General features: G+C 43.2%; 2 protein-coding genes across 5 annotated transcripts in view; one reads left to right on the forward strand and one right to left on the reverse strand.

Moving 5' to 3' along the window:
* Positions 1-10000, forward strand: part of RIPOR2 (RHO family interacting cell polarization regulator 2) — a 52204-nt gene extending 42204 nt beyond the window's left edge. For all 3 annotated transcript variants that reach the window (XM_058028312.1, XM_058028328.1, XM_058028320.1), the window contains 6 exons: positions 878-1039; positions 1993-2151; positions 3580-3782; positions 5224-5307; positions 7234-7324; positions 8432-10000. In XM_058028312.1, the coding sequence (XP_057884295.1) occupies positions 878-1039; positions 1993-2151; positions 3580-3782; positions 5224-5307; positions 7234-7324; positions 8432-8532 (800 nt within the window). In that variant the 3' untranslated portion in view covers positions 8533-10000. The remainder of the gene's footprint in view (positions 1-877; positions 1040-1992; positions 2152-3579; positions 3783-5223; positions 5308-7233; positions 7325-8431) is intronic.
* Positions 10001-14742: 4742 nt separating this feature from the next.
* Positions 14743-20858, reverse strand: GMNN (geminin DNA replication inhibitor). 2 transcript variants are annotated; one of them, XM_058028637.1, is made up of 7 exons: positions 20794-20858; positions 20029-20093; positions 18268-18366; positions 17800-17932; positions 17031-17113; positions 16840-16950; positions 14743-15254 (listed from the first exon to the last, which is right to left on the reverse strand). In XM_058028637.1, exons 2-7 carry the CDS (start codon positions 20083-20085, stop codon positions 15051-15053), a joined length of 687 nt encoding a protein of 228 aa, XP_057884620.1. In that variant the 5' UTR covers positions 20086-20093; positions 20794-20858; the 3' UTR covers positions 14743-15050. The 2 variants fall into 2 exon arrangements, with proteins under 2 accessions (XP_057884620.1, XP_057884629.1); XM_058028646.1 differs by lacking the exon at positions 20794-20858 and adding an exon at positions 20479-20576.
* Positions 20859-20967: the final 109 nt, after the last annotated feature.

Genomic DNA, 20967 nt, shown 5'->3' on the forward strand with positions numbered 1-20967 from the left:
AGAAACAGCTTAGGGGCTTTCCTTCTGACAAGGATTTGCCTGGGCATGTGTGTCTGCTGAAATAATCACTGTGCAGAGCTCACCAGCAGTGCAGGAGGGGCCACTGTAGTAAGGGCTGGCTCAGGGTCACCAGGAGACACAGCAGGCAAGGCAGGTGTCACCTGCATCTGTCCTCAGTGCTGAAATGCAAGTGAGAAGAGAAAGCACTTATCCAACCTGATGTGCAGAAAATTGACAGATGTCATTGGTGCTATGGGGTAGGGATACTTCCACCTCTGAAGACCCAAATTCTTCTTCCACCTTTTTTTCCTGAGGAAAGGCACAATTTGCATTACAATATCAAAGGCGTAATACAACTTCCTGAACATTTTCATTTTTAGTCGTCTCTATGGAGAACTTCTAAGTTATTTTTCTTTTTGCATCTATTTTAATACATGGAAGAGTTTGACAAACACATAGTTACGCTCTGGCAGGATGGGTAAATACTACAATGAGTATTTGCTATATCAGAAAATTGGGGCAAAAACTGAGTGACTTACTTCAAGCCATGTCTAGTGCTAGGACAGGGACCAAACTTGTCCAGACCATTTGTGGTGTTCCCCTAGTATTTTGTGCTATTTAAGAGGAAGGGACATCAATGCCAAGAACTGGATCAGGAGCAAATTTTCTCACATTGCCATGGGAAACAGAAAAAACATGTTACAAACCTGGGGTGAGCACCTGGTCATGCTCATGAAGGTAATGGCTCAGGGAGACCCAGCAAACAGTAACTGTTTATCAGTGGGATTGGGTGAGATGTCCTTTATTCTTACCTTCTTTTTTCAAAGCTGATGTTTATAGCATGGCTTTGTTTCATTATTCATTTTGTCTTCCCCAGCAATTCCAGAGTTCCACAAGAAGCTGTCACTGCTGGCTTTCTGGATGAAGTGTACTGGCCCTGCAGGAGTGTATCACACCTCTGCAGACAAGATGATGAAGCAGTTGGATATCAATTTTGCCACCACTGTGAATGAGGAGTGTCCAGGACTTGCAGAAACAGGTACAAACTACTGCAAAAAAATGTGTCAAAATGGAGAACAGTTGTTTACTGAGCTTTGTTTTCCAACCCCTCGGAGATCTGTTTGGCCATAGTTCCAAGATCTCATTTGAAAACTATTGCTACAACTCTTGAAACAGTTTGGCCCCAAATAATAAAAAAAAGTGAGGTTAACAGAAAAGAAAATACTGTTTTAAGGTTTATGAGCTGACCAGAAAGAAAGTCTATTCCAACATACAGGTTTGTAAGTGATTCAGTAAATCAGGAATCCTTGGACTTAATTTTGTGTATAATTCCCACACCCATTACAATGCACTGGGATTGAAATTAATCCACATTCAAGTGAGTTTGTCTGAGCACAGGTTCTTGTCTGGTGGGGGATGTGCCACACCTCAAATTCCAGCTATATATACCAAGCTCTCACTTGGACAGAATGGGGATGGAGGCTGATTTGCCCAGGTGTGGGTGCCTACACAGGGCAGTGTTCTCCTTCCTGCTCCATGCTACAGCTCTCACAGGCAGTGCCTCAGACTAGCTTTCTGCATGCCACACTAGTACAGGAACATGAAAAATAGCAAAGCCAAATCCTGCCTCAGAGGCACTGTGGGGATGTACAGGCAGTGCATGTGGAGAGGGGGTTATGATGCAGGATATTGTTCAGCTAGAAATGATGCTCTGTTGATTGCCCAGGGAGCTGCACTAGCCATCTGTAAACTGGCAGAGGTTTGTCCTTACAAAGAAATTCTCTGGCAATGAGACCCAGACAGGGAGAAGGCCTGTCCAGCTTCTAACCTAACCACAGCTGAGCTTAGAAACATTGGGAACATCACTTAGAAACATCACATATCTGGCCTTGCAGATGAGGTTCTTTCTTTCCAGTTTTGAAATGGATTGTGTAATTTTGCCAGCAGCTTTTGCTCTCACTAACCTGTGCCTTTATCCATGGCTTCCTGCAGTCTTCAGGATCCTGGTGTCTCAGATCCTGGACCGGACGGAGCCCGTGCTCTACTCCAGCATGTCCTCCGAGACCATCACTGTCTTTCAGTATTACAGCTACTTTGCCAGCCACAGCGTCAGTGACCTTGGGAGCTATTTGCTGCAGCTCGCCAAAGAAGGTAGGGTTGTAAATTCTGCTGGCTGCTTAGGGAGTACACCCCTGTCCTTCTGAGCTCAACACAAGGCAGTCCAGCCCTGAGGCTGGCTTTACAAACGGAGGAGAGAAAAGAGACAAAGAAGTGTCCTGGCTATTAGGTGAATGCATGTGAACTGTTGTGCATGTCAAGGGAAAGGAGCTGATGCAGATAGACCCTCAGTCAATCCTATTTCCATATTCAAATGGGAAAAAAACTGTTTTGAAAGCACTGTTTTTCAGGGAATGGCTGACGTGGTGGGCTGAGCCCAAGGTCTGGGAAGTTTTCTGTGCCCACACCTTGGATGATTGTGGTGGTGTTCACAGGGGTCCCAGGATGGAGACGAGAATCTTGACTCCATGTTTCAGAAGGCTGATTTATTATTTTATTATATATATTCTATTAAAATAAAATTATATATTAAAACTATACTAAAAGAATAGAAGAAAGGATTTCATCAGAAGGCTTGAAAGGAAAGGAGTAGAATGATAATAAAATCTTGTGACTGACCAGAGAGTCCGAGCCAGCTGACTGTGATTGGCCATTAATTAGAAACAACCAACATGGACCAATCAAAGATGCACCTGTTGCATTCCTCAGCAGCAGATAATCATTGTTTGCATTTTGTTCCTGAGGCCTCAGCTTCTCAGGAGAAAAAAATCCTAGCAAAAGGATTTTTCATGAAATATGTGTGTGACAGATGATGTCTTGGTCTTTCACCACCTGTTATGGAGACAACTCCAGAAGTGCTGAGCAATTCTCAGGGATCACAGCACCTCAGAGTTTTGCAGCCCCTGCCACCAAGAGCTAAAGAGAGAAGCAGATGCTGCACAAAGTGTGCTGAACAGCAGTCCCTGGCAAGCCAAGTTGTCTTCTCTGTTTGAGAGGGAGTTTGAGGAACCTTGCCTAGTTTTCCTTTTTATTTGGGCATATGAGGGAGCTTTTGCTCAAAAGCCTGGAAGCAAAATGACATTTCAACTCACCTCTGAAACATATTAGCCCTAGCTCTTGTTGGCAGACATGAATCTCTCCAGGAAAAGCTCTCATAAAGATGCTCTGAAAGTCAATACCCTGGCAAGGATATTTAGTCTCAATTGTTAGAGTGAGAATTGACATCTTCCAGCAGAAAGCAAAGATTTGACAGGGCTGCTTGTAGCTCTGGGTAGGCCTAAGTGCTGCACTTGGGCCCATCTAGTCATCTCCTCCTCACTTGAAGAAGGTCTGAGAAACTGGCCCAGCTTAAAGCCCAGACAATTCCCCATGCAGACACACTGCCATGCTGCAGTTGCTCAGATGGGAATATTTTTGTATCCTCAGTGTGTGTAGTATAAATCAAGGATTGCTAGTGAGGAAAGGATCAATCCAAAGTGCTGAGAGGACAAAGTAACACAGACCTTTTTCTTGCACTTCCAGCATCTGTGGTTCAGGTGCTGCAGTCAGTGAAAGACGGAAAACTGCAGCACAACGTGTCCAAAATAAACTCCAATAACCTTCCACCACAGCAGGAAGTTTTAAGAGCTTTGGCTTTACTTCTCAATGAAAATAAAAATGAAGTCAGTGAGACTGTGGCATCACTTCTGACAGCAACTGCAGAAAACAGGCACTTCAGGGAGAAGGTAAGTGGCAGAAAATCACCTGTCACATGACTGACCTGTGTCATCATGACTTTTTCTACCTGCATGTCTCAAATATCTGTGCGTTTAAAATAACTGATCCAAGCTTGATTTAAACTGATCCAGAGGGATATCCTGTCTAATTTTTCTGCACATGTGAAGGTCTGTTTCTGTCTTTATGCCAGTCTGCTTGTACCTGTCATTACGCTAAACAGGTACCAACCAAAACTGCAAATACTTACTGAGTGCTGTGCACTCCAGCTGTCTTCCACACTTCAGCATTCCTGCTGCCCTGTCTCAGACTTGCCTTCAGTCCAAGGCTTCAAGGTAACAGTCCCCACCACATGCAAAGATGTAGGTCTCAGATTTTTTTTTCCAGAGGAGTCTGTCATCTATGGAACTTCCCAGCATTTCCAGAGGGGACGGACTGCCTTGGACAAACACAGCTCAGCTGTGAGACCTAAGATTTGAGTCTATCTCTGATACCAAATGCAACAAGCAGGGCCAGATTAAGCACAGAAATTAAATAGAGGGTATAAGGAGGAGTAAGAAGAAATTAGGGATTGGCTCCTACCCTTTCATGGCAGACCTTTCCCTACTATCCATCTTGCTCTCTGTCAGGAAAGAGCAACAGAAAAGGCAGCTGGAAGAGGAAGAGTGGCAGAAGGAAGGCAAAGGGAAGAGAAAAAGTCTTTGCTTTTCTTGTCCCCTCTGTGCTTGCCCTCCCACTTCAACTTCCATTTTTGCAGCCTCTTGGTATTTCATACCATCCTTCTCCCATCCCCAGCTTCCTAGAGGCAGCATCTCAGGGCAGATATAACCTTCTCCTGGAACAGACATGTGTAGCTGATACCTGGTCCACTGCCTGCAGGAAGGACCACAGAGTGGCTTCTGTGAGGGTATTATGCAGCTTTATGAATTATGCTGCAGATGGATTCACTGTACAGCCGAGTGCTGCTGAGATTTGCTGCTCAGTAGTAGCTGCTAATTTCTAGGGTCAAGCAGTAAACTGGTCTAGCAGCTCATGCTGACATTGTAATAATTATGTTAAGTCTCCCTAGGGTCTATACCTACTAGTTCATTATTATCCCTACATTAAAGAGACCATCCCAAGGGCCACCTCTTGAGATATTAGACTCCAAAGCCCATTCGAAGCTCTTTGGTGATGTATGGTGAAAGGCCTTCAAAGGTGCCAGATTGTGCATCTCACTTTAATATGAACTTCTCCTCACCAAAAGCTGCCCTGAGACTGCTCATCTATGACTGGTGGTCTGGCCTGGATCTGCTGTAGGGAATTATCCCACCTGTGCCATCCCACATGCTCCCTGCCAGGGAGGCAGGCTGCAATTGCTGTCCTTTAACAGGGTAGCAATACCTCCATGCTCCACCCTTCTCTGTGGAAGCACAGACATTTTCATTGCTGTTCTTCTTTATCTGTTTTCAGGCATTGATTTACTACTGTGAAGCACTAACCCAGCCCAACCTCCAGCTGCAGAAAGCAGCTTGCTTGGCTCTAAGATACCTCAAGGTAAGAGACAAGGAATACACTGTGGTGCTTGGCTTTGTTTTTGAAAGGACATCTGATAGGTACAAACAACAAAACAGAAATTTCAATAACAGCAGCAGTAGTGTTTTTGTTTTGTTGCTGTGCTCCATCCTTTTTCAGATAAAGGGAATTGTTTAGAACCTTCTAAACCACAAACACTTGGGTTCTGTGACCTTGGCAAAGTTTTATCTTTTGCATATCATCTTTTCCTCCCTCTCATACTGACTTCAGGAGACTCAGTTCCACATCACAAAGAAAAAAAAATGTTAATCCGTAAAGTACTGACTGAGAAGGATAAAAAAATGCTTTCCCAGGATAAAATGAGCTCTAATGCATGTGGGCTGCAGTAGTAGAGAAGAGAGATCACAGCTTGTTTTGTGACAAATAACTGGTCATAATATCTGGGCACTGCAGCTTCAGCTAGCATCTGGTACCATCTTTGTACTCCAGCCTGTGACAGGATGGGAAAATGCACTTTTGTTTTGGTTGTATAGAGCCATGGGAGACAGCAGCCACCCAAGCCTGGCTGGTATGGGTGGCTGCTGGGGCTAAAAATATGTTCCATGAGACTGATGCACTTTGGACTGACTATTTCTCCCTCTAGTCTGTCCCCTGGAAGGCAGTTCTAAACTGTAGCTTCATCCCAGTCACAACTGATGCCATTCAACACATAATCCAATATTGTTTAAATATGAAAAAACCTTTCCCTTAAAGGAGAAGCTAGCAGGCATCCCTGAGAGGCAATGCTGAGGGACATTACATCTCTGCTGCATGCAGGTGCAGTGGGGTTTTTGATTGCTCAGGAAAACTCAGACTAGGAGCCAGTGGTGGGAACTGGAGGTAGGCAAGTTTAACTTGAGCAGTGTGGCTCCAGTGAGTCTTGAATAGTGAGAATGGCTGAGCAAAAAAGCTGCTGAGGGAAAGTATCGTCATTTGGAATCTTCAAAGCAAAAGCTGAAGCTGGAAGTTATTACTTCGGAGATGGAAATGCTACAATGGATATGTGGCTGTGGATGGGGTAACCCAGGGCAGTTTAATCCACAATTGGTTGTGGATTAAGCAAAGGGCCCAGTGAATCTCTGAGGTTTTTTTCAGATGGCAGCAAGCTCTGTGTGGCTGTGCCCCATCACTCTCAGGCATTTGAGCTGTAGTCAGCAGTGCAGCCTCACCCGAGTCACACACGAGTGGCCACACTGAAGGCAAGGGGGTGAGGTGTAATGGCTGTGGCAGCAAAGCCCTCATTCAGAGCATGCAGCCCAGGCCTTGTGCCCCTTGGATCGACAGGGCTCATACAAATGCTGACTCTGTGCCTCACTGCCTCTTCCGTGTGTCACACTGGGACAGCACCTGCCCTTCCTTTCACTCATCTCTCTTGTAGTATTAAAGAGCCAGCCAGAGACGCTATGACAGCTGCTCTCCCCAAAGACCTGACATTTTTGTATCACAGAACAGGATTATTCCTTGCTTTCTTCCCAAAAATAGCAGAGGCAAGGCAGAAGTCTGCAAATACTCGTGAGCACAGGCTTACATGCCTTATAGGAAACCCATTTGCTAGACCCCTGTCTCCTGTTCATTTCCCTGCTGTACCCCTACCTTGGCATTTTATGGCCTTGGTCCACAGCCCATTACCTATCCTACAGTCAGAAGTGGCAGACATAGGTGGTCTGTCAGATTTATGTATGAAGTGCATAGGGTAGAAAATTAGGAAGGCTCCACACCAGCAGCAGAAAATACACCTCCTCCAAATGCTTCCCCTCAGGGAAACCCCATTCCTCCTGTCTCCACCAAAGCCCTTTGCTTGCAGTGGGAAGGGCAGTGCAGAGGATGGTTCCTATTTACATGCAAGGTTGTGGAAAAACCCCAGAGTGTCCTGTGTGGTGCTGATGCAGTTCTCTTTGCACTTCCCAGGCTACTGAGAGCATTAAAATGCTGGTCACGCTCTGCCAGTCTGACAATGAAGAGATCAGAAAAGTGGCGTCCGAAACCCTGCTCTCCCTTGGTGAGTTGCCTGGTTTAGAGCAATATTTAATTTTATTTTTGAACAGAGCAGCATGTAAGACATCTGAGCTATGTCAATGTGAGACTGTAAATTGAAATAGAACTTTACAGAGTGACTTAAACAAGTTAGAAAATACACATTCTTAAAAATCATTCATTTTGAAAATGAGCTAAAAAGAGAAATTGAATTGTGTGAGTCTGGAGGGGGAAGTAGCAAAAGGAAGGATAGCAAAGGAGAAACAGAAAGAACTGATAATTAATCTGCACAGTTTCTGGGCACCAGTACTTCAGTGGCACGGAAAAATTGTGTTTTTCTGGCCTTTCAGCTAGGCATGAATTTCTACTCCATGGGGGAGGTGTCCTTGTGTTATTTTAATTATGCAAACCCTTCAAATATGCTCTCTTCCATTCACCACTTCAGCAGGAATTCAGTCTGCTGTTGGACGTGTTATTGCTCAGATTATAAAACAACTAGCCCAAGGACACTTGAAAACTGATTGTTCTGCCATTCTTCTGGACAACATACAGAGACCATTTTTGGTTGATTATTGCCAGTTCAACACGTTAGGCTCAATGCTGTCTTAGTGGAAGTGCATATAGATGGCAGTAGCTAAGGAAAAAGGGGTTGAAAGACACAATAACATTTAGCAAACATACTGCTTCCTCATTTTCAGCAGTATAGAAGTAACATTGTAGATAGACTCACTTCTTTAAAGTGCCAGGAAGTGGGAGGTGGATAAACTTTATATTTTCCAAGGTTGAAGTGGATAAACATTTACCTCAAGTACATCACAGCAGCAGCTGAGACCTTGAGAAGCACAATAGGTCATTCAGTACAAGTGTGCAAGATACTGTCAACTCATCATATAAGCCACATCTGCTTCTGTCTGGCTTTAGATAACCAAACAAGTTACATGGGAAGTTAAAAAAAATAGTTTGAACATTCAGAGCATGTTTAACTTTTCCAAATAATTTCTGAAATTGCTTCTAACAAGATAAAGTTTAAGAAGGGGTAGAAGTTACTGGCCAATAAGTACCTTCTAACAGTATTTAAATGTTCTAGGGGAATGACATAAGGCATTATTAAGCTTTATCATTTTGCATTCAGGTGAAGATGGGAGACTGGCATACGAACAGCTGGACAAATTTCCCCGGGAATTTGTTAAAGTTGGAAGCCGCCGTGGAACTGAAGCTGCCACAGCTTTTTAGGTGGAAAAGAACCTGCTAATATTTAACAGGCATTAAAGTAGGATGGAGCTGCACTTCAGTGTGGGGAACAAAAGGAAGACATTAAAGAATGCTATGAGAATGTTCCAAAATGTAGCAATTTACAGACTTCTTCAAGAAAAGCAAAATCTAAAATCCAGCTTAAGGATTCCTATTGGCTCCTCGTTGCAGCTCACGATGGAACAGTTGGATGCTGAGGAACAATACTTTCTTGACTGATTCTAAACAAATGATATAATTGCAGTTATTCAGCCTCAACAGACTTCTGTGAGGTTTTTAGAATTTGGCATCTCCATATATTTTCCTATTATATTTACTTCCTTGAAGTTGTTGTGAAAGCTTGAGATGTGTGATACCGTATCTATCAAGGACAATCAGAAGGCCACCTGAACAGGCATGCAAAGTTTTCCCTTGAATCCCAAATGAAGTGTCTGCTGCCATGCAGTGTCCCCAGCAACACTCCAGCGGCAGGAAACGCTGCTCAGCTTTCTCAGTTGTGTCTTGGAATTGAAATACAGGAAAGTTCTACAAGTTTTGCCTTGAGAAACAGCGTGATGTAAACCCTGGGAGGCATCACTTTGGTGACTCATTCTAAATGCCTCCACTGGTCTTTTATTCCCTTCTCTTGCCCTCCAGCAGCAAACCATCATTAACCCAGCAATTTCTGAAGGAGATCAAACAATCATGTAGGTTTCTGAAAACTAAATGAAAAGGTAAAGAGCATTTATTTATTCTGAGCAGGAGGAGTGAATACCGCTAATTGCACAAGTCCCCAGAACCATTTTGTCCTGCAGTTGCAGGCAGGATTGGATTTTGTACCTTCTAATTAGAGGAGCGTAGTTTCTATAGAGCAATTTCCATATAAAGAACAGAACAAACTCAAGTGGACCTCGGAGGCAGTAATAAACAGAGGGGGAAGTGAATGCAGCTCCCTCCCTGCACTGCAAGGCTGAAAGACAGCGAGTGCTTCAAACTGTTGATTACGAGCCTTAAGGTAACAGAGGAGGTGAACAGAATTTAACAGAAGAGTGTTCCTGTACTGTGTTCATTATGCATGAAATGCTATTTAGATGTCAATTGAAGTATCCAAATTTGCATAGACAACATAGAAAATATTGCAAACAGTTCACATCAAGAGGAAACCTTGTGAGCCAAACACTTTGGCAGGCAGGGGTCATTTGTTTTGGTTTTTTTTACTGTGAATGTTACAAGAATGTACATATCTGTATATTTATAAATATATATATTCTTCCTTTAATTAAAGAAGTACATTTTGTACACTGCAAAATGTTTACTTGTTTACTGAGGAATATAAACTCTTTTTGCAGAAGGTGGAATAGCCATGTTATGGTTTTTATACTACACATGTCCCATCAGTTGAATTCTTTCAAGGTGTTCTTTTGTATCTACTACTTTTTTTTTTTTTAATTTTTTTCTTTTAGTTTTGTGGCATTTGTACTCACCATATTTCCTATCACATTTAAGTTATAATAAAGATTATTTTTAATTACTAAGCACATCAGTCCATATGTACAGTCACCCTTTCCATGAGCAGCCTCTTCACTGTCAGGCTCATAGTTTAAGTTCAGAGCAAGCCAGTTCTGTGTATCACTCAAGATACCAAGGAAGGCTCCACAGGGACTACCAGAAAATGTGCTGGAGAGGCTCCAGGATTGTTACCCAACTTGCACTAATTACTCCTCCCTTCTATGCAGACAGACTCTCCTCAGACAGAAGACATTCCTTCCATTCATTTTCCCTTTTCAAACATTCAGGCTGACACACCTTGGGGAATGTAGAGCTGCCTGTGGAGCAGCCAAAGCTAGAAAGAACAGGGAGCAGCTCACATACAGAGGTCCTGCACCAAATGGAGGGTGTATCCCATCCCATTATAGCTTGGAGAAGTTTATTAGCCTAAAGCTGATCTGCTACACCATTGCAGCCAGGATTCATGACAGCTGTGACAAAGCTTCCAAAACCTGAAGGCAAATAAAAATGACCAAACCATTTCTTTGTCTCCAAGCTTGTACATTTCTTTGCTTGCAGAGCTGACAATGCTGCCTTTTCCTGGCACATTAACACACTCCTTAGCAGAGTAGGAAAAACCAGATGCACAGAGGTGAGCATCACAAGGCTCATGCTTACCAACAGTAAAGAAGGAAGCAGCAGGCAGTAATTACAAAAGCTCTTAAGGCTGCAGCAGGCTTACTTGGACAAATTCAAAGGTCAGGGCTACCCCAGGAAAGTGTGTTAGGAAAAAGTTCCCATACAAAGTAGCTCAGCAGCAGTGCAGATGGAAGAGACAGGCAGCTCGCTAGAAGTGCACTTGGGAAAGGTGTTTGTTGATCTGGTGGTAAAGGTATCCTTACCTTATGCTGTGGTGGTTTTTACTACCCCTGCCATGCTGTCACTGTCTCAGCATGTGGCCCCATAAATAGAAACCTGTAGCACCCCTATACTACTGTAGCCACAGCAGCAACATGTTAGGCTGCCCAGTTTCACACTGTTACTGGCAAGGCTGTTGTGTCCATCAGGCCTTCAGAAAAGTTATCCTCTATAGCTTCACCCTGTCCTGCAGCCGGTAATATATACTTCATAAATTATACTTTATAAATGCTTATCACTAATGTGGACTTCAAAATTAGGAGTCAGCAACTGCCAGACGTATCTTAAGTATGGCTCCTGCTTTGCAGGGGGATTGTCCTGAGGAGAGGATCCACAGCATCCAGGTTCAAATGGCAGCAGTGTCCCTGAGGGTAGGATAGATGTGTCCTCACAACTGATCACATTTCATTACAGGTATCTGCCAGCAGTTCAACAGCCAGCAGCACATTACAGTTCCTCATAACACTATTATCAGCTGCTAAGCTGTTTTGTCTTATTACAAGAATGGAAAGATAAATGAATAGCACAATAAACAATAAATGCTGAAAAAAAAACATTGATGACAATGCAACTCAGTCTTAAGAAATTGGAGTCTTAAGAAGTTGGAGTGCTGGAAAAGCACAGCCTTGACAAAGTTTGCACATCATCTTCTTAAATTCTTAAATCCAATTCTGAAAACAACCTGAGATGGCCCTTGAGGAAAAGTAAATGAACATGCATCACATGTTCTTAACAAAAAATAACCTATGCCTAACATCATGACTTATGCAGAGGCCACACCATAAGCTGCAGCACAGGACAATGCTGCAGCCCTCACATAAGCAATCCCATGCCAAACACCAAGGGAGTTTCAGCTGCCCCAACAAGGAGCTATTGTGGTCTAATTAATTTCTCCGCACATAGTCTTAAGTACAATGGGTGCTTAGCAAAAATAACAATTTTTAGTGTAAACCAATTATGAGTTCTTCCTCATACAAACAACCCACCGGCCCCATGGTTTGCTTGTTGCTGCCATAGCTGCTCATTCTTGAAACACATGACACCTTCAAATGACTCACCTCCCCTTTGCTCCTGCATGGCTGAAATTCAGCCCTGCTCAGACATGCACATTTTATGGCAGAAGTGCAAGCACACTGCAGATACATCCCACTTCCACAGAGCCTGAGCCTGCCTCAGTGAAAGACAAGATTGTGTCTATCCTCTGCAGTGAAAGAGTGGTGACTCCTTTTGCTGGTAGCACACATGCATTGGATTTCTTGGAAAGAATCACATTCTGTAGTTAGGTTCCAAAACTGACCCTTTTATTGTGCTAGATAAAATGCTCTCTCTGTAACTTAGCTGGATATACAGGCTGTCTTTAGTGATGCCAATTTTCAGCTGCTACAGAGCTGTGTTCTAGGGATAAATGAGTTTCCCTATATACTTAAAATGTCAGATTTTAAGAGAACTAATCACAAACAAATCTCTGTATAATTTCTACACCTTTGACAAGCTGTGAGCACATAAATACCAAGTTCCTAGACTTAATATGTAGCCCAGTGCTACTGCATGCATGTTCATAAAAGCACTCAAGAACTTTCAGAACAAACTCAATCCTTTTAGAACTCTTTAAACAGCAGTTATTGCAGCATCCAAAAACTGCTGAGAACATTTCCATACATTAATGTCTGATAGAATAGGTACAGTCAGTGTTTGGTCAAGATTCAGTGCATCTGTGACAAAGCATGTGTAGAGGTTTTATTACTGTGGCAGTTCAGCTCTCACACCTAACCTTCTGGGACATCAGGTTTTTTTTTCAAATTATACAGCAAGCTATCTGCTAACAAACTGCACTTAATAAAACCATAATAGTCATAGTTTAAAGCATTAGTATGTATGACTAAGTGGCACATGCCTTTTTGATGTAAAAATTTACTCTGTTAGAGGTGGGCCAAATGCTGCAATACATCCATCAGCCTACTGGCAGAACTTCCATGATTTATTTGTACACAGTCTATTTCAACAGAAGGATCCAGCATATCAGACTGTCACATCTTTTTATTTAAATAAAATCAATCCACAACAGAAGGATCCAGCATATCAGACTGTCACTTTTTTATTTAAATAAAATCAATCCAGAAAAAGCATAAGATTTAAACCTAAAGCATTCTTCTTGATCAGCCTGAAAGTAAGAAACACAGGCAGATACTGCACATAAATTCTGGATTTGTCTCTTTCTGGCAGTTCTGTTCCAACAACAGCACCTGTACTACAGCAGTTGACACAGCAGGAAGTCAAATAATGGAAAGTTGCACTTGCTGTCTCGTTTTGGTCTGCTAGTCATGCCACAGACCTTTCTTCCCTTCTACAGCCTCTGCAAATACAATATGCCTGATGTTTAAAAATAAAGCCACCTCTAAAAATTAGAGTTAACAATCAATAACTTAAACTAAATTGAACTGCAAAAAACAATTACATCAAAATGAAATTTATGTTTCCTTATTTACTAATGTGGAATTACTTTGTTAAGAGAGTTGCTTAGAATGTGAGATAGGAGAGGTCTAAGTCACTTGACAAGCATTATCCACTTCTCCTTAACAGAAATCCAAGGTTACTCTACAAGGCATTTGCCCAGCACCCAGTTTTGTATCTTCTTCAAGACAGCATCAGTGCAAGATAAAGGACACACCTTTCTCACCTCTTCATCCTGTGATGGAAAGGAATATGTCTAAGCAGCCCCCGGAGCACACACTGGAAGATACAATCTCGTGCTTACCAAGTCCACAAGAAATTGTGATGCCTGATTTTCTAGTTAGCATGCGTGAGGTAAAACGGCAGCCAGGAGTATTACCTCCTTCAGTGGCTTCTGACATTTCCTGGATGTCATAACAGAAATCACTTGTAAAACATCTGTTAACTGATCAACAGCCACAGGAAGTAAAACAGAAGGAATATAAAGGTGCCAATCTGATAGCTCCAGAGTCATTCACACATACCCTGCAGCAACCATCTTTGGCAAGGCCAGAGAGATCCACAACTCAGGATGCTTCTGTTCACTTCTGCCTCCTGAAGGTCACTCAGCTTTAAGCTCCTCCCAAGATATGGCACCAGCCCCCATCGTTAAAGCCTTGTTACAGAACAGCTGCCTGGAGACCCCTCAGTAATGGAAAATCTGTATCCAACTTTCCTACTCCGTCACAGCCCATGCAGACACCAGATAAGGTGCTCAAAGTTTTAAAGACCTTTTCTACTCCTGCAAACCTTTTAGAACCGAAGTACCTTGGTAAAAGGGTGTCTCATCTCTTGGTAAATACCAGAGCAGTACCTTGAAAACACCGAGTTTCTTTCAGAACAGCTCTGAAGTATAGGCTGCTTTGTCTCCACCTAGTTTTCAGTACAGCTGCTACTGGGACCAAGAACATATCACCTTCTCTTCATAAGCCAATTAAAGTATTACTAAATTAAATGGTCTAATATTTCCTACTTAAGAGCTCTCATTACACAGATTGCAAAATGTTTCCTTAGCAGGCAGAGGAAAATAATTTTAAAAAACGTGAAAATCATAAATCTAACTGACCTTTAGATTTTGACTCTCATTACCCAGGAAGATTTTCTGAAACCTCACCAACAGCACACAAATTTTTACTCCCCCCCCCCCACCTCTATCCACAAAAAAAAAAAGCAATTTTGTTCTCCAGAATTCTGCAAATCTAAAAAGAACTAAAACCTGCCCAGGCATTCCCCCTAAAAACTTGAAAGCTTCCATCTACAGGAGTCATAATTGATTTGTACCAAGGATTAACCATTCCCCTGTCAATTAAGACACTATTTTGGTAATGTAAAGATTTATTTATCAATTTTCATGCATCATGTCAGACCAACTGATAAGAAAGATATTTACACAACAGTTGAAATACACAGTATTTGCGTTTCCTACAGGCAACTACATGCAGCCTGTAGTAAATTTTCCATGCAGTATTCAGATACTCCTCCCACTGCCACTGCCACATAATTCCAGTTAAAAATACCAACATCTGTCATGTTCCCACAAGAGTTTCTGTACCTGAGGTTTAGTATATCCTTTCAAGAGGAAGTCTGCAATTAAAAGCCACATACAAAAGCCTATTTAAAGGTTGTCATTCCAGTTGCAAATGGCTTGCTTCCTTTGAAGGAAGATCTGATCTATTCTCCCTTAAACCAGACAATACTTGTGATGGCTCTTCTTCAGAAGGGCAGTCTGCCTCATCTCCACAGTTGTGCTCTTCATTTTCCTGTCTGGATTCCTCTAGAGCCAGACTCTCCAGTGTCTCAAGATTGTCAGGTGCTTGCCCAGTTAGCCTCTACAAAGAAACAGAAGACAGCAAATTTAATATTTTTCTACTTAATAACTATGAAATAGTGAAATAAGATTCTGCATATGAAATTAAGCCAACTAATTACCTTCACTGGGAGGTTGTTGATATAATCAAAACATTCCTCAGTTACAAAAATCTTAGGATACAAGTTCAACTCAAATTACTACCTCTTAACTTGCAAACCACATTTGCTTGTTCAGTTTTTCTTAGGTTCTTCAGTAGGACAGGTTTCATCTCATGCAATCCAAAACATGGGAAACTGGTTCCCAAGTTAAGTATTTACTATAGTACCCTATAGGTTTAATTTTAGAAAACTTACTGTACAACCAATTTATCCCATTTTTAGTTAGAGATGATAAAGCTACATTGAGACGAGCTTTAAGATCCAGAGGTATCTAGCACTTGATCAACCTAGAAGTTCCTCACCTAACCCAACCTAAGGAAGATAAACAGGACTGTGAAGAGGCTGGTTTTGAAGCTTCTGGTTGTTTGATGGATCCCTTAAGGCTCATTTAAGCCTCAGAAGGAAGCGGCTTACAATTAAAAAACAATCCTAACTTTTCAGAAACAGTAGAGAAGTTCCCAACTATATTAGTCCAGTTCCTCAAGTAATGTAATTTCTGCCAGCAAGTTTATCACTAACAAGCAGTACTCCCCAAACCCCAAAAAAATTCAAGTGTAGCAAAGCAGTCTTTCAAGGATGAGCTAAATAACTGCACTATCTGAAAAGTAACTTGATGAAATTTAATTCTTGATTACACAAGTTACTTGCAATAATATTGCATTTTGTTTCCACCTCTCAGTCTAGCCATCACAGACTCAAAGTATTTGCCAGGCACCCAGCTTCACATCCCAGCTTAATGAGAGCTTAATTCCTGCAAAAAAAACAACCTGAAAGCCACAACATCAAGGTTCCACACCTATCTATGTATTTATCACAGCTTCAGAGGCTCTTACAAACAATCCTCTCCCACTGAAGAAGCCATGGAATTAGTGACAACTACTCACCCCAAGGAACTCTCAGAGGGAGCTGTTAGGAAATTTGAGTTTATGAACCCTAGAGACTCTGTGTACAGCCCTTTTTGGGCAGTGAAACTGGCACTGTGCCTTGACAAGAAAACCTTGACCTCAAAGAGAATGCCTCTCACTGTTCTATTTTGTGACTCTGTTTCAAGTTCAGTTTCTCCAAGGACACAGCCAGTACCAACCTATTAAGCACATGAATTTAAGTAATCCCAAAAAAAGTGAAAAATCAACTCTTACTTCCCTTATCACAATCTCCAACATGCAAATCCTAATTCTATTGAGAATAGGTTGAATTCCTCCTTCAGAAAACATCCATCTTAGTATTCTCACTACTCCTAGGTTCTAAGATGGGAAAAAATTCATCCCCTAGAAGGGGCTTTATGACTCTAGAATTAGAGCTATCCTGCAGTAAACAGGTCAGAGAGCAATTTAAAATGAAAAGTCATGTGAGCACATATAACAGAAGTCATGATTCATTATAAATACTTTGGCTGGTTTCTCACTGGTTTGTTCCACAACATTAACTGGCAATTACTTTGAGTACCTCAATCACACTGGTCATATAATGCACATGCTCAGCAAGGGACATCAGCTCTTCATTTTCTTCTTTTAGTCGGGCAATTTCACCATCCTTCTGCTCGATTTCCTTGTGCAACTGAGTTCAAATAACAAAATGTTAGAAGAGGAAGACAACAGCCAGGTAACCTTAGCAGTTAGGCATCTTTGAGTAGCTACCTTTTCATTTTCTTGAAGCACTTCATACAGAGCCTTCCTCCTCTCTTCAGCCACTTCTTTCCAATACCGAGATGAAGGATCTCCTGAATTTAAGAGGCTACATTAAGTCTGTGGTAAGACTGACTTTTTAAGAGCACCTTAAGATATCCAACTTGTATACAGGTATAAAAGTGTTCTATGAGCAGTGATACTAAGCACTCACTCTGTACAGTGTTTTCAAACATTAGTTGCAGAACTACAACCAGTGACACAAGCTTACAGGGAACAGGGCCTACACTGCATTAATGGCTGCACAGTGCCTTCAGGAAGCTGCCTCAAGCATGGCAGCAGGCTCTGCAAGATGGCCACATCTGCAAATGCTGCTCTCAATGTGCACTTTGTGGGAGACAGAAGTGTTACTTCCAAGTCACCGTCCACACTGTTCTGAGAAACTGCACAAACAACACGCTGTGGCAGAACAGGCTTTCATTTCAACTTAATTATTAGTCACTGGAAAACTTATAGCCCAGCCAAAATAACAAACTACAAGACTCCTTAACACTGCTGCACACAATGCTTCTCAGCTTCTGGTTATCATGAACTCCTTCTTAAATACTAGACATCTATACGTTATTTAATATCAAGGATAAGTATCAGCAACTCTTGCTAGACATCACGAAAAAGCCACAAAGCCCTTATCTAAATGACAAAGGAAATATGTTTCAAGTAGCACTCCAACAGCAGCATAGCATTTAAAGTGCAAGAAAACATTTCAGGAATTACCACATACCTTTCATCATGAGATCTTCAGCTTGAATGACATCATTCTCATTCTCTTGCTCCTTGTCCACAGACACCTCAGCTTTAGAAGCCTTTGAGGCAAATTTGTTATTCCAGAGGTTCCTTCTGACTGAAGATTTCTTCTGCATAAAACATGGGCAGGTTTAAGTTTAGAGGAACATCTCAGCCTACACAAAAATACAAACTTCTAAGGCTGCATACTCATGGCTGCAAGTAAACCTCCAAGTCCTGCTTTCTTTAAATTATAGTTCTAGTTTAAACATCTTCCTTAATACCCAAAGAACTCAGAAATTGCTAGGTTTTAATAATGTTTATCACTAGAACAATAGTAAGCTTGTGTCACTCTAGTTAGCACATTATATTTTTTCAAATATATTAGTTTTCAGTTAACAGCTCAAAAGCACTTCACTACGACCAGAAATAATTCCATATTTCCAAATTATCTTTTAGTTTATACCTCATTATGCCTGCCAACCAGGTTACCAGCTGCTGAAGGCTGGATCATTTTAAGAGTCGGTCTTCGGGCAGCACTGCATGTGCTGTCTGTGAGGTACTTCTGAAAAGACAGAAATGGGTCAGACAGCAGCCACTCTTCTTTACATCAACTGAAAATTAGGAATCCATCATGCTTCCATTAAGGTAACACAATTCATCTTTTCAAGACAAAAAAAAAAAGACACTGCAGCCTATATTAAGGCTTTTGTAAGGAAGGGATTTAATTATTTCTACCAGAGATAGATGTTAATCACATGAAGCTATAACCAATCCCTGTCTCTTAGGAAACATTACCTTTCATAAAAGAACTTCAGCAGAAATCTGATTAGATTTCAAGGCCAGTGACTTTAGCTGGACCTCTCAAACTTTGAGTTTGAGAGCAGCAGTCTCAGACCCTTGGGGACAGGGACAAAAGTGATTGCAGTTGCACGGTTAGGTGGCAAAGGCACATCAGCCAGCAGCTGTTTTTGTAACCTGTGAACACACCAGCAAACAGTGTTCATTTAAATAGACGTGTTACTTTGATTATCCATTAAAATGGATCAAAAGTTTCCTTGCTACGATCCAGAGAGGCTATTGTTTTGTCTAACCAGTATGTTTATCACCCTTGCTATCATGCATAAATGCCTCTTTCCTGCATCAAAGCTTTCTGACTGGGTTGGTTACACTGCCACCATGGGATAGCAAACAATGGCAGACAACCAAGCGAGGGCAGGCAGGACACAATGCCACGCCAGCGTGAGAAAGTCACCGATTCACACCGTGCTTCACGGGACAAGAGCTCGCCTTTCCCACGGTAATTCCTGCCACCAATTATCCTACTGTTCCACCAAAGGACAAACATTAACTGCTGTGGGAACAGGAATCACCCCGTGGGGCAGACACTGCTTGCTGTTACTTAGGATTAGAGTTAGCTATACTCTGCCAAGAAATTACTGGCCAATACTCAAGTGAACCCACTGAAAGTGCAAAAAGCCACACCGAGCAATTCACACCCTAGAGACAATATGGGACAAGAGCACCATAAATCAGACCTATCAATCAGCAATTTTCACTAATACCTGGAGCTTCCATTCCAGTCACTATGGGTCATCATACAAGAGCCACTAGTCTCTATTTTATACACTTTTGTACCATTCTGATTAGGGCCTACATTAAAAGACTTACCAAGAAAAGTTACTAAAGTTTGTACCTAATCAGTTAGCTCTTAAAAACCTAAATTGTTTAAGCATTCCTACCAATTCCAAGGCAACTATTATTCACAAAGGTGACTTTAGAAAGTGAATTGCCTGCTTGAATACCTCAGTTAAAATACGTCCAACACAAGGCAGACAGAACTCTTCAGACGTTCCCACCCATAAAGAACAGCCTACAAAACCTACCTAACAACCCCTAAGCATAAGCCAGACAGATTCAGTAAGCAAAGGCACATAGTCAGGACAAACAAACCAAACCAACCCTGAAAAACTAAACGGAGAGACAGTAAGCTCAGTGTCAAAGTAAAAAGGACTTGCTGAGCAATAGGAAAAAAAGTAGTCATAAGCACATAGACCCAAGCAGGACAGCATGTTCCCAAGCCACAATATCTGCCAGGAGGTTACTCAAGCCAAATGGACATAAGCCAGGCGGAAGCACATTGCAACAGATCCCTTTATATTCCTTCAGTGGACACAGAAGCTTGTGTCACAGAGAGGTACTAGCTTCAAGGCTTTAAAGCCCATACCTGCAAAGATCCTGAGGACTTCTCCGCGGTCAACTTCTGTTTCATTTTGGAACTCATGAGATCAACTGCAAGAGAAAAACACTAAAATTAACACATCCCTCTACTCCTGAAGTTCGGGGAACACCAGTTGGAGACCATTATCATTCCGGATTATCGGCCTTCACGGCTGCCTTGAGCAGTCAGCCATGTCCGGCGCGGTCAGCGGGCCCCTGCAGAGCCCCTTCCCGGGGGAGGCTGCACCGGGACACGAGCGGCGGGAGCGCACAGCGCGGAGCGGCCTGCCCGCAGGGCCGGCGGGGTGTCCCGGGCACACCGGGAACGGCTGTGGGGAACGGGGCACTCACCCACACCATCCCCCGGTCCCGATCCCACCAGGAACCCGCAGGGCTGGCGGGGCTGTCCCGGGCGCACACCCGGAGCGGCTGAGGGGGGAACGGGGCACTCACTCACACTATCCTCCCGCCCCGCTACCGCCCGGAGCTCGCAGTGCTGGCGGGGCTGTCCCAGGCGCACACCCGCAATGGCTGTGGGGAACGGGGCACTCACCCACACCATCCCCCGGTCCCGCTCCCGCCAGGCGCTCGCAGGGCCCCTCCCTCCCCGCGCGTCGCCGCGGCCAATAGGGAATAGCGGCGCAGGAGCCCGCCAATACCCAAACTCGGCCACGGAACCCCGCGGCCCCAACCCGCCGCCGGTGGCGACGGCTCAGCCGAGACGGAGAGCGGCCCCTTCCCGCCCCTCTCCCAATCCCAAGGCCCCGCTCACCGGCAGCCGCTCCCGCGCGGACCCCGCAGCGCGCGCTCGCACACACAGCCACGTTCTCGCGCGCGGCTATAAGGAGCGCGCCGTCGGTCACGTGAGGCCGGGGCACTCTCCGAGCCAATGGCGGGCCGCGCTCCCCCCGCCCCGCGAGCCGCTGCCGGCGCTGAGGGGGCGCGC

The sequence above is a fragment of the Melospiza georgiana genome, chromosome 1, assembly GCF_028018845.1.
Source record: "Melospiza georgiana isolate bMelGeo1 chromosome 1, bMelGeo1.pri, whole genome shotgun sequence".
NCBI lineage: Eukaryota > Metazoa > Chordata > Aves > Passeriformes > Passerellidae > Melospiza > Melospiza georgiana.